Source organism: Podarcis melisellensis (genome assembly GCF_964234715.1).
Source record: "Podarcis melisellensis genome assembly, chromosome: 1".
NCBI classification, from domain to species: domain Eukaryota; kingdom Metazoa; phylum Chordata; class Lepidosauria; order Squamata; family Lacertidae; genus Podarcis; species Podarcis melisellensis.
The window spans coordinates 3469761-3482181 of NC_138528.1; the positions used below are offsets into that span (position 1 = coordinate 3469761).

The window sequence follows — 12421 nt, forward strand, 5'->3', positions numbered from 1 at the left end:
CTTAGATATGCTTCTTCTATTGCTTTTAGCAGTTCACTCCATCCACTTTCTCCATGCCATGTATGATTTCAGAAACCTCTCTAATAAGATGTCACAAGACTCCTTGTTTTTACAAATTAAAAAGGTAAAGGTAAAGTAAATGGCGTTTCCGTGAGCTCTGGTTTCCGTCATGGTGTCTCATTGTGGCAAAAGCAGTTTAGTCCTGCTGGCCACATGACCTGGAAAGCTCCCTCAGCCTGAAAGTGGAGATGAGCGCCACACCCCATAGTCGACTTAACTGTCCAGGGGTCCTTTACCTTTACAGATTAAAATTGTTGTTGTTGTTGTTTAGTCGTTTAGTCATGTCCGACTCTTCGTGACCCCCTGGACCAGAGCACGCCAGGCACTCCTGTCTTCCACTGCCTCCCGCAGTTTGGTCAAACTCATGCTGGTAGCTTTGAGAACACTATCCAACCATCTCATCCTCTGTCGTCCCCTTCTCCTTGGGCCCTCCATCTTTCCCAACATCAGGGTCTTTTCCAGGGAGTCTTCTCATGAGGTGGCCAAAGTCTTGGAGCCTCAGCTTCACGATCTGTCCTTCCAGTGAGCACTCAGGGCTGATTTCCTTCAGAATGGAGAGGTTTGATCTTCTTGCAGTCCATGGGACTCTCAAGAGTCTCCTCCAGCACCAGAATTCAAAAGCATCCATTCTCCGGCGACCAGCCTTCTTTTTGGTCCAGCTCTCACTTCCATACATCACTACTGGGAAAACCATAGCTTTAAGTATACGGACCTTTGTTGGCAAGGTGATGTCTCTGCTTTTTAAGATGCTGTCTAGGTTTGTCATTGCTTTTCTCCCTAGAAGCAGGCGTCTTTTAATTTTGTGCCTGCTGTCACCATCTGCAGTGATCATGGAGCCCAGATTAAAATATTTAATTCAAAAGAGGGTGGGTTCTCTTCCAATGACACAGCTTGTTATCCAGTGTTGGTCATACTTGGAGTAGATAGACCTTCTGAAATAAATGGGCGTTTGATTGCTGTGGGTCTTCTCTTTAGTATGACTTACTTGGATATCATCTGCTGAACTTGCAATGATGAGAAGAATGTTTGTCTCCGTCCAACCTTGGAAACAAATGTTCCAGTGCAAAGGGCTCGATGAAATGAAGTTGCATGTGTGTAGAACAAGGTCTGGCAGCGCAACTGGACTTCCCTTCTCTGTGCCTCCTGCACACCTCTTAAATCTGCTCTGGAGCAAGACGCATGGCGTGAGCAGACCTCACCCCCCCACACTTTCCCCACTTTTTGCTTTGTTGAATTCTGCCCCCTTTCAACACAGCCCCTTCTTTGACACATTCATCTCCCTCGAATTCTTTATATACATATACTTTTCAAATTAATACATTTCATTAGTTTTACAGTCCATTTAACATTTCAAAATTTGAGTTCCTTCCCCCTCTTTCAGTGGTTCCTTAAATATCTTTTAACACCTTCTGCATATCCAAGTTCATTTACTTGCTCATTTAATTATCTACTGTAAATACATACTTTTATAAAACTGCAGGTTATTGCAATAATCCTGCTAATGTTTCCATCTGTTTACAGTTTATCTGTAAATATTCAATAAACCATTTCTGTTCTTGCATAAAAAGCTTGTTATCTTGATTTCTTATTCTTCCGGTAAGTGTCGCCATTTCTGCATATTCCATGAGTTTATGTATCCATTCTTCCTTTACTGGGACTTCTGTTTCTTTACTGGTAGCATTCTTGCTGCTGTAGTAGCATACATGCATAAAATTCTACACAATTTAGGTAGTTCTGTCTCTATAATTCCCAAAAGAAAAGCTCATCTTTTTTGCTGGTCTGCTTCTTGTTTCAGCTCTTCACAGAATATGGGAGACTGGCCATGGAGGAGACGTTCCTGAAGCCCTTTCAGGTAAGGGGCGTGTGCAGGGAGCACCCCACTCCACCTGTGTTGCTAGCTGGCAGATGATCTAAAAGCCAGGCTCCAGCTCCCAGCAGCCCCAGTTTGTGTGTCCCATTGCCAGGGAATATGGGAGCCGTAACCCAAAACCTCTGGAGGGCCACAGGTTGGAGGAGAACTTGATGGTGCAGTGGGCAGTATCAGTGGGAATGTTCAGGGAGGCAGGAGAGGAGATATTGTTTAGTAATATTCTTTCTAACTTGCACTAGCAAGTTCCTTTACTTACATTATATGTATTTTTATTAAATATTTTCTTAGTTTACGAAAGTGTCGTATTTTTCGCTCTATAAGACGCACCAGACCATAAGACGCCCCTAGTTTTTGGAGGAGGAAAACAAGAAAAAAAATATTCTGAATCTCAGAAGCCAGAACAGCAAAAGGGATCTCTGCGCAGTGAAAGCAGCAATCCCTCTTGCTCTTCTGGCTTCTGGGATAGCTGCGCAGCCTACATTCGCTCCATAAGATGCACACACATTTCCCCTTTTTAGGAGGGAAAAAGTGAGTCTTATAGAGCAAAAAATACAGTATGTGCAATCTCTCTCTCTCTCTCTCTCTTTTCTCCAAGTAACATTTCTTACAGATCAGTTTCATTTGTTGAGACATTAGGAAGAAAAAGGGGAAAGGGGGGTGGTGGAAGATGGGTGGGGGTGGGGTCGGGTGGCGATGTTTCTGTTTTACTTAATATATGTGGGGTTTTGTGTCAGCGTCACTTGTGAGGCAGAGGGAGCCGGCGTACAGCTTCTGGGTCATGTGGCCAGCATGACTAAGCCGCTTCTGGCGAACCAGAGCAGCGCACAGAAACACTGTTTACCTTCCCGCCGGAGCGGTACCTATTTATCTACTTGAACTTTGACGTGCTTTTGAACTACTAGGTTGGCAGGAGCAGGGATTGAGCAATGGGAGCTCACCCCGTCGCGGGGATTCGAACCGCCGACCTTCTGATCGGCAAGTCCTAGGCTCTGTGGTTTAACCCACAGCGCCACCCGCTTTACCTTTACCTTTATATGTGTGTAAATAAAGCCATATATCCAAAAGACAGCACAGTCTCCACTGACCCTCATTCCAAGGAAACCAAACTTGGGGGAGCACATGGAACCCCCCAGAGTCCTTCAGTGTTCAGAGATTGGGGTGGCGTATTCAGTGTTTTGTTGGGGACAGAGCTTGGCTGTGTAGTTGGGGCGACTTATTTCACTTTGCACACGAGTAATTCTCTTTGTCCCTTTTGCAGTCTCTCATTTTCCTTGTTCGCGACTGGAGCTTTCCCTACGAGTTTTCCTACGGGGCAGATGGTGGAGCCAGGTTTTTGGAAAAGCGCCTCAAGGTTGGTCTTAATGCTTTTCTTTTCTCCTGCTTTTTTTTTTTAAATGTTCAAAACTCCCAACAATTTAAATCCCATCAAGTAGTAAAAAATAAAAATGAGCAAATTAAAATGGGAAGCGGAACAAACGACGCTTGCAAGTAACTGTTGCTAAAAGGCAGCACCTGGTCAATTGCAGGTGTGTCATGTGACTCAGCTGGGCAGTCAGGTGACGATGAATGGAGCATCCTTGTGTGGGAGCCTTTGGATATGGGTGGGGCGGGGCCTGGATAAGAGATACAAAAAGGGGACCACCCCCTTTTGAAAGCTGCATTCTCAGCCAGTTTGGACAAGGAGGTGGTAGCATTTCCTTGTGACTTTAGGCAGGGCCATCTTAAGCATAACCGGCACCGTGGTGCAAATATCTCTCTGGTGCCCACCCACTCCCATTTCCCAGAGTTGTCAACCCTTTTAAAGTGGGGGGGGGGACACTTCGGTCCGGCTCGTTTACATCGCGTGGTCCGATGCGCGCTCGGCGCTGCATGTAAGAAAGGGGCGCCCGGATCGCAGCCCAGATGGCCTCCCGCGAAGCCTCCCTCTAAATGCCCGGCGCCCCTTACCTGTCCCCGTCCAGGGAAGTCTGTGCCACAGTGTTAACGGAGAAATCTGAGGGCACCCATGGACAGAAATCAAGGACACCAGCCAGGAATACCAGAGCAAAACAGCAGCCAGTAGGCTTGGTCTTTATTGAAACTGTCGCAACAGGACTCCCACCTGCCACCAGGTGGAACAAGATGGAAGCCCCGAACAAAAGAGAACCCAAACTTTTATTAGCTGCTAATCCCCATGATACGCCCCCAAACTACATCACTCCTACATCACGGTTACATCATGAAAGGGGAGGTCTGGTGGCAGTAATCTGAGCATCCTGGACCCTGCCCCATGGTTCCCCTTGCCCTCCACCAAACACCCATCAAGTGGAACAAAAGAGATCTTTACATTTCCTTGTTTCCCAGCCAAGTGAATCACATCCTTTTGTCTTCGTCTGGGTTTGTTATTTCTGGAACGGCTACCTGTCTGGCACTCAGGTATCAGGAGGCCAGGGATTATCCCTCAGGCAGAGGGGCTGCTGAGGAGCTGAGCTCACATGTCTATATGAATTTCTGAAGTTTTCCCAGTGAGCCAGTACATAGATACATTTATCAGTGAATTCTTACATTTGGTATCGTGCAGCAAAGGCCCTTTGAATAGAGAGGAAGAAACTGTGATGAAGTGTTTTGTGGGGGCAAATCACAAAAGTGATTGTGCTGATTTTGGTAGTGGGCTGCAGGTACATGATATCTGCTGGAGGGGCAACCCCCCCAAACCTATACATAAATTCCTGCAATAACAAGAGGGCCAGCAAGCAGATCAGATGCCTCACCAGCTGTGCCACCCTCGCTGGGCACCGGGATCGCACAGGGCACTTCCCTGCTCCGCTCGCAGACTCCGCAGGGAAGTGTGCAGGCAGTGACGCGGCCAGAGAGGGGTGCCCTGTCCCTGTCCCCGATCGTGCCCATTAGGCAGCCCTGGCAGGAGGAGACGCGAAGGGGCTTCCCTGAGCCGGACGCAGCGTGCTCCGATGGGTGGCTGAGAGGAGGGGAGCGGGCTGCCCCAGAGCGGGGAAGGGAGCGCACCCTGACTCTCCTTCCCGGACACTCATCCGGTGTTGCCCTCCAAAATCTGGCACCCTGGCGCCCTGCGCCACTTAGGTCTATGCGTAAGACGGCCCTGCCTTTAGGCCAGGGGTGGGGAACCTTTCTATCTGGTCTGAGGCCGTTTTGGCAGAGCTCCCTCACTCCAAAGGAGCAAGGTTGTCGACTGTGGAACAGGCTCCCTCTGGAGGTTTTTCCCAGAGGCTGGATTGCCACCAGCCAGGAGTTCTTTAGCTGTGATTCCTGCTTGCGGTTGGCCCTTGGGGGTCCTTTTCCAGCTCTACAATTCTATGACTTCCCAAGCCATTGGTCCCCCTCTAAAGAGCGACCTTGCTAATCCGCCCTCCCACTTGCTCTCAGGTCTCGGGGAACCAGCACGAAGAGCTGCAGAACGTCCGGAAACACATCCATTCTTGCTTCACCAACATCTCCTGCTTCCTCTTACCTCACCCGGGCTTGAAAGTGGCCACCAACCCAAACTTCGACGGGAAACTCAAAGGTAGGTTCGTTTGCACGTTTCATTTTTCCGATTGCCTCCTGTGTGCCTGGTCTCTCTCCCCCCCCCCCCCCACCAGATACAGGTCCCTTGCATTTGGACTCCCAATAGCTCTTGCAAACTCCTCTCTTCCCGTCAGGGCACCTGCAAGCTTATGCTCTAAACTGGCCTTTCCCAATCCCGTGCCTCCAGTTTTGGACTACAAGGCCATGTGGCTCCAACCTGCTGGCCTGATCCATTTCCTCATCTGTGATTTGTTTTATTGAAATGTATTTGTATTTCACCCTTCACTGTAAGATCCCAAGCTGCATCTCAAACACAATCGAAGCAACAGTTCCAGAACTGACGAGAAAAGTTAAAACATAATAAAATCCAATCCTACAATTTTTAGCAGCAACCAACCTCTCATCTGCAAGGGACACGGGTAGCGCTGTGAGTTAAACCACAGAGCCTAGGGCTTGCTGATCAGAAGGTCGGCGGTTCGAATCCCCGTGACGGGGTGAGCTCCCGTTGCTCGGTCCCTGCTCCTGCCAACCTAGCAGTTCGAAAGCACACCAGTGCAAGTAGATAAATAGGTACTGCTCCGGCGGAAAGGTAAACGGCGTTTTCGTGCGCTGCTCTGGTTCGCCAGAAGCGGCTTAGTCATGCTGGCCACATGACCCGGAAGCTGTACGCCGGCTCCCTCGGCCAATAAAGCGAGATGAGCACCGCAACCCCAGAATCAGTCACGACTGGACCTAATGGTCAGGGATCTCTTTACCTTTAACCTTTCATCTATGGTGGTTCTCTGCCTGGTGCTGAAATGACAAAAGCATCAAAACCAGACATGCGCCTGCCACTTGTTCTTTTTCTTCTTATTAATTTATCACAAACAGATGGACAAACTAATGCATAATCTTAGGAACAATAAGAGAACCATAAATAGCACATATTCCATATAAAAAAACAAATCACAGAGATGCACTTACATATAGCCAAGTTTTTAAGATGAGTCCATATAGCACAACCACAACGAGGCGTGCATCATCATTATATATTAAAAATAGTCATTAAATTTGTATACCACCCTTCGTGCGAAGATCTCAGGGCAGTTCACTACATAAAAATACAGAATAAAAACACAAAATGGGAAGAGTACTTGCCATGGCTCCCCTAGTGGCTGGGGCAACCCGTTCAGATGGATGCAGTGCAAATAATAAAATTGTTGTTGTCGTTGTTAAAATAAAAAATGGAGACTAGTCTGTCTCCGTCTCCATCAAAACTGCCTGATTTGGCTTCGCCCCAGACTACACTTCTAACTAGACAATCTGATAAATAAATCAATGTTTCCTACATTAGGGAACCATGTCTTCCACTTAGGAACTTTTGACGATTTCCAGGACCAGGCTATTAGCCACCTGGCTGCTGATGGTAACATAAGCACTAGATTCTTTATAGAATTGACGTCCTTCTCCAAAGAGTTTGACATCATCCGCTTGCTTGCAAGGGCTGCTTTTTCCACTGACTCGCCTCCCCCCCACAGAAATAGACGAGGACTTCATCAAGAACCTGAAGGTGCTGATCCCTTGGCTGCTCAGCCCCAAGAGCCTGGACGTCAAGGAGATCAACGGCAACCAGATCACCTGCCGAGGCCTGGTGGAATATTTCAAGGTGAGCCTCAAGGTGTCAGGAGGCGGACTCAGGAACTCCATTCTTGCTGGGCCGTCTTGGGCAGGGCGCCGCCTCCCTCTTCGGCCTCATGAAGAGGGCGTCCTTTGTAAAAAGCTGGAGGGCAGGGCCTTTTTCTTCGTAGCACCAGTGTTGGGAGGTCATACAGCAGTGGGTGGGGAACCTTCTGCCCTCCGATGGGAGTTGGACTCCAACTCCCATCTGCCCCTGCCAGCACGGCCAATTGTCGGGGATGATGAGAGTTGTAGTCTAGCACCCCTGGACCTTGGTGGCTTACAAGAGCTTAAATGTCAAAGCCAGCACCTGAAGGTGAACATAGAATGGTAATAATAATATCAATTTATTATTTATACCCCGCCCATCTGGCTGGGTTTCCCCAGCCACTCTGGGCAGCTTCCAACAGAATATTAAAATACAATAGTCTATTAAACATTAAAAGCTTCCCTAAACAGGGCTGCCCTTCAGATGTCTTCTAAAAGTCTGGTAGTTTCTGCTGGGAGGGCATTCCACAGGGCGGGTGCTACCACCGAGAAGGTCCTCTGCCTGGTTCCCTGTAACTTGGCTTCTCACAGGGAGGGAACCGCCAGAAGGCCCTGAACACTGGACCTCAGTGTCCAGGCAGAATGATGGGGGTGGAGACGCTCCTTCAGGTATACAGGACCGAAGCCATTTAGGGCTTTAAAGGTCAGCACCAACACTTTGAATTGTGCTCGGAAATGTACTGGGAGCCAATGTAGGTCTTTCAAGACCGGTGTTATGTGGTCTCAGCGGCAGCTCCCAGTCACCAGTCTAGCTGCCGCATTCTGGATTAGTTGTAGTTTCCGGGTCACCTTCAAAGGTAGCCCCACGTAGAGCGCATTGCAGTAGTCCAAGCGGGAGATAACTAGAGCATGCACCACTCTGGCAAGACAGTCTGCGGGCAGGTAGGGTCTCAGCCTGCGTGCCAGATGGAGCTGGTAGACAGCTGCCCTGGACACAGAATTAACCTGCACCTCCATGGACAGGTGTGAGTCCAGAAGCATAGAGGAAGGCACTGCAGCCAAGAAGCCAGGACTTCAGTCATGTGAGCCTCTTGGTCCTCACAAGCTGGTAGCCTTGCAGGTCAACCAGTTGGAGCTTCCTGTTTTCCTGAGTTTTTACAGACCTTTGTGGACTTTTCTGTCCATGCATAAACTCAGCCTGTCCTGTCTTCTTGTCTTGTTTTCTTCCCAGGCCTATATAAAGATCTACCAAGGAGAGGAGTTGCCTCACCCCAAATCGATGCTGCAGGTAAGTCGCACAGCACTGATTACAGTTATTAAACAAACTGAGGTGTATTTATTTTTTACTCACATTACAAGACTTGGATTGTTCTCTCCACGGTGGGTTAGGGCCCTCCTGACTGGTGGGGTTTGTTGGGGTTTTTTTACAGGTGCCATCTGCAACATACAACTGATGTAATAGCTGTGCACTAGAGATGCATTACCTTGCCAACAAAGGTCCATATAGTTAAAGCTCTGGTTTTCCCAGTAGTGATGTATGGAAGTGAGAGCTGGACCATAAAGAAGGCTGATCGCCGAAGAATTGATGCTTTTGAATTCTGGTGCTGGAGGAGACTCTGGAGAGTCCCATGGACTGCAAGAAGATCAAACCTCTCCATTCTGAAGGAAATCAGCCCTGAGTGCTCACTGGAAGGACAGATCCTGAAGCTGAGGCTCCAAGACTTTGGCCACCTCATGAGAAGAGAAGACTCCCTGGAAAAGACCCTGATGTTGGGGAAAGATGGAGGGCACAAGGAGAAGGGGACGACAGAGGACAAGATGGTGGGACAGTGTTCTCGAAGCTACCAGCATGAGTTTGACCCAACTGTGGGAGGCAGTGGAAGACAGGAGTGCCTGGCGTGCTCTGGACCAGGGGGTCATGAAGAGTCGGACACAACTAAACGAATAAACAACAACAACGAAGAGATGCATTTGTTCTGAATGGTCATCCTGTTGTAAGCCCAAAACGGCTTATCCTCTGAGTTTACGCCCATAAAACTCAGAGACAAGAGGAGTTAGGAGTCCATTGTTGTTTATTGCAAAGCAATAGGTTACAGTCGAATCTTTTCACAAAACTGCAACCCCACCCAAGGGTCCAAGCGGGGGTATTTATAAGTTTCAAACAAAGCATTTCAATTTCCACCAATCACATACATCATTACCTCATTTCATGTTTAATACACATGCACAATAAGCATTGCTGACTAAGCTTTGATATTCACTGTGATCAGTTACATTGTGTGAGTATGCATGTTGGGAACTCGTGTGACGTGTAGCCATTTGCACCATGTTTATGAACTGTATTTTCGTGATTTACGTATTAACCGTCCTTCTGTCCCAGTGGGGGACGGCGACTTGCAAAACCATCAGTTTCTTAAAGCAACAGGTTACCATAACTTCTCTATCAGAAGCAGATTCAAGGATTTATAGAGGTTCACACTATCACATTCATTATGGCCCTTTCGGCCACTACCACAATCCTACTTTCTTCATTGTTTTGCAGTACTTCTCCAGGCTTCATTGCTCCGGGGTGTGTGTGTGTGCGTGCGCACACTAGAGTGCTGCAGCTGTGCAACAAAAACCAAAACAGAAGTGGGACAAAAAATAAACTGGGACATTTGAGGTATACCAAGTTACAGAGTTTCAGCAGGAAGCTACAGGATGAGCACGGATTGGAAACATAGCGTAACGTCTTCCATGCAGAGTGTTGTAACTGCCCTGATGCCATCGTGAGCACAAATGATTGTGGATGCGCAATGGAAAAGGTGTTTGGAGGAGCCCTTAAAGATGCTCCTCCCCACTCCCTCTCCTTTTTTCCTTGGGCCCAGTGACCCTTTTCCCTCCTCCTGGTGGTGTCAGTGTGGTGTAGTGGTTAAGAGCGGTGGACTCGTAATCTGGTGAACCGGGTTCGATTTCCCGCTCCTCCACCTGCAGCTGCTGGGTGACCTTGGGCCAGTCACACTTCTCTGAAGTCTCTCAGCCCCACTCACCTCACAGAGTGTTTGTTGTGGGGGAGGAAGGGAAAGGAGAATGTGAGCCGCTTTGAGACTCCTTCGGGTAGTGATAAAGCGGGATATCAAATCCAAACTCTTCTCTTATTCTTCTGGTTCCCTCTTCTGACCTTTCCTCCTGATCCCTTGCAGGCCACAGCAGAAGCAAACAACCTTGCAGCTGTAGCCACGGCTAAAGACACTTACAACAAAAGAATGGAAGAGGTAAGCCTGATACTGCGTCCTCCATTAAGGAGCGTGGCTCCTCCATAATTCCACCAGGCCCCCCTTTGGCCTGCAGTGGGTGCCTTCTAAGAGGCCGTGGGAAAGCCCTCTGTGTGCAAGAACTGGGCGACAGTTTGGGGCCCATGTAGCTCAGGGCCTTGTGAATTAATGCAGAAACCGTGAACCTGCAGGTGTGTGGAGGCGACAAGCCCTTCCTGGCGCCCAGCGACCTCCAGAGCAAACACCTGGAGCTGAAGGAGGAGGCGGTGCGGCAGTTCCGGTCCGTGAAGAAGATGGGGGGCGAGGAGTTCAGCCGCCGCTACCTCCAGCAGCTGGAAGCCGAGATTGACGAGCTCTACGTCCAATACATCAAGCACAATGACAGCAAGAACATCTTCCATGCCGCCCGCACGCCTGCCACGCTCTTTGTGGTCATCTTCATCACCTACGTCATTGCCGGGGTCACCGGCTTCATCGGCTTGGACATCATAGCCAGCCTGTGCAATATGATCATGGGCCTGACCCTGATCACCCTCTGCACCTGGGCCTACATTAGGTACTCAGGGGAGTACAGGGAGCTGGGCGCCGTCATAGACCAAGTGGCCGCAGCGCTCTGGGACCAGGTGAGCAGACGTCAGGCCTCAGAGTATCCAAACCCCCCCCACGGTAGGTTGCCAGGAGTGGACAAGACTGGAGAGGTCTTACCAGTTGCTTTTTATTCAATAGTCACAGAGAGAGGCTTAGAAATGCAGACTCCGAGTGAAGCCCCACTCCCTGCGTCCCTCCCACTTCTCCTGAGTCATCTCTATGGTGCTGAAAAACACCTTTTGCCTCTGAGCCCTCTGCTCTCCTACTTTCAAGGCATGCCGTGTTCTGGGAGAGCAGGGGGACTGGAATGCACTCTAAAGACTCTCAGTCTGTCAGCTGTCTCTCCCCTGGTGCTTCTTGTTCTTCCTCCTCTCTCGTTATTTCCCAGCTTTCCCCCCTCATTTGCCTCTGAGCTGTAACCTCCCTCAAATCCCTGTTGTAATTCCAAATTGTCTCCTCCTTCTCCGGAAGGTTCAGGCTGGGGAGGCCATCTCCACCATTCCTCCTTGCCCAGTCCCTGACAGTAGAACAGGCTGCCCCTGGCCAGCAACTGGCAGCCTTGGGCACTTCCAGGCTGCCTCTGTTTCCGGGGTGGGGGGGATTCAGTCACACACCAACAAATTCAGCTTCCACATTTATAGCTGGCTAGAGAGAAGTAAGGGATGCGGGTGGCGCTGTGGGTTAAACCACAGAGCCTAGGACTTGCCAATCAGAAGGTCGGCGGTTTGAATCCACGCGACGGGATGAGCTCCCCTTGCTCAGTCCCTGCTCCTGCCCACCTAGCAGTTCGAAAGCACGAAGTGCAAGTAGATAAATAGGTACTGCTCTGGCGGGAAGGTAAACGGCGTTTCCGTGTGCTGCTCTGGTTTGCCAGAAGCGGCTTAGTCATGCTGGCCACACGACCCGGAAGCTGTACGCCGGCTCCCTCGGCCAATAAAGCGAGATGAGCGCTGCAACCCCAGAGTCGGTCACGACTGGACCTAATGGTCAGGGGTACCTTTACCTTTAGAGAGAAGTGCTCAGCGTTGCATGGGAAGTCTAAGAAACCAAAATAAGTCGGTGCATTTTTTAAATCAGCGCAGTTTTACATGGTTCCATCCGCCATCTTTATTCCAAATGGCACCTGACGGTATCCAAATATAGGCCGAGACCTGCTCCTTCATCTTGGCGACTGTCCCGCCAAATGGGGCAACAGTATCTTCAGAGGTTCGGTCCGCCATCTACCTTCAAAATGGCATCTTAAGGGCATTCAAACATAGACAAAAGCCTCCTGCTCCATCTTGGGCGCTGCCATGCCACTTGGGAAACGGTGTCCCAAGAGGTGCGCGAATGCATAGAGGACAGCTGGACAGACAGGCAATAATATAAATAGTAGACTGGGGGGAGTCTTGCGTAACAAACCCGCTTCCCCAAAAAGATTGGATTTTTTTTTTTTTGCAGGAAGCAAGGTGATGGGGAAATAGTCTGGAATGCGTTGGGGTAA

General features: G+C 49.3%; 1 protein-coding gene across 3 annotated transcripts in view; it reads left to right on the top strand.

Annotated features, from left to right (window-relative positions):
* The window catches only part of ATL1 (atlastin GTPase 1), a 36921-nt gene that overhangs the window by 18547 nt on the left and 5953 nt on the right, over window positions 1-12421 (top strand). For 2 of the 3 annotated variants that reach the window (XM_081912042.1, XM_081912043.1), the window contains exons 6-12: window positions 1856-1912; window positions 3189-3281; window positions 5312-5450; window positions 6970-7097; window positions 8328-8384; window positions 10279-10350; window positions 10542-10973. In XM_081912042.1, coding sequence (XP_081768168.1) covers window positions 1856-1912; window positions 3189-3281; window positions 5312-5450; window positions 6970-7097; window positions 8328-8384; window positions 10279-10350; window positions 10542-10973 — 978 coding nt within the window. Of the gene's footprint in view, window positions 1-1855; window positions 1913-3188; window positions 3282-5311; window positions 5451-6969; window positions 7098-8327; window positions 8385-10278; window positions 10351-10541; window positions 11031-12421 lie in introns of all 3 variants that reach the window. The other variant, XM_081912041.1, reaches the window with a different exon arrangement.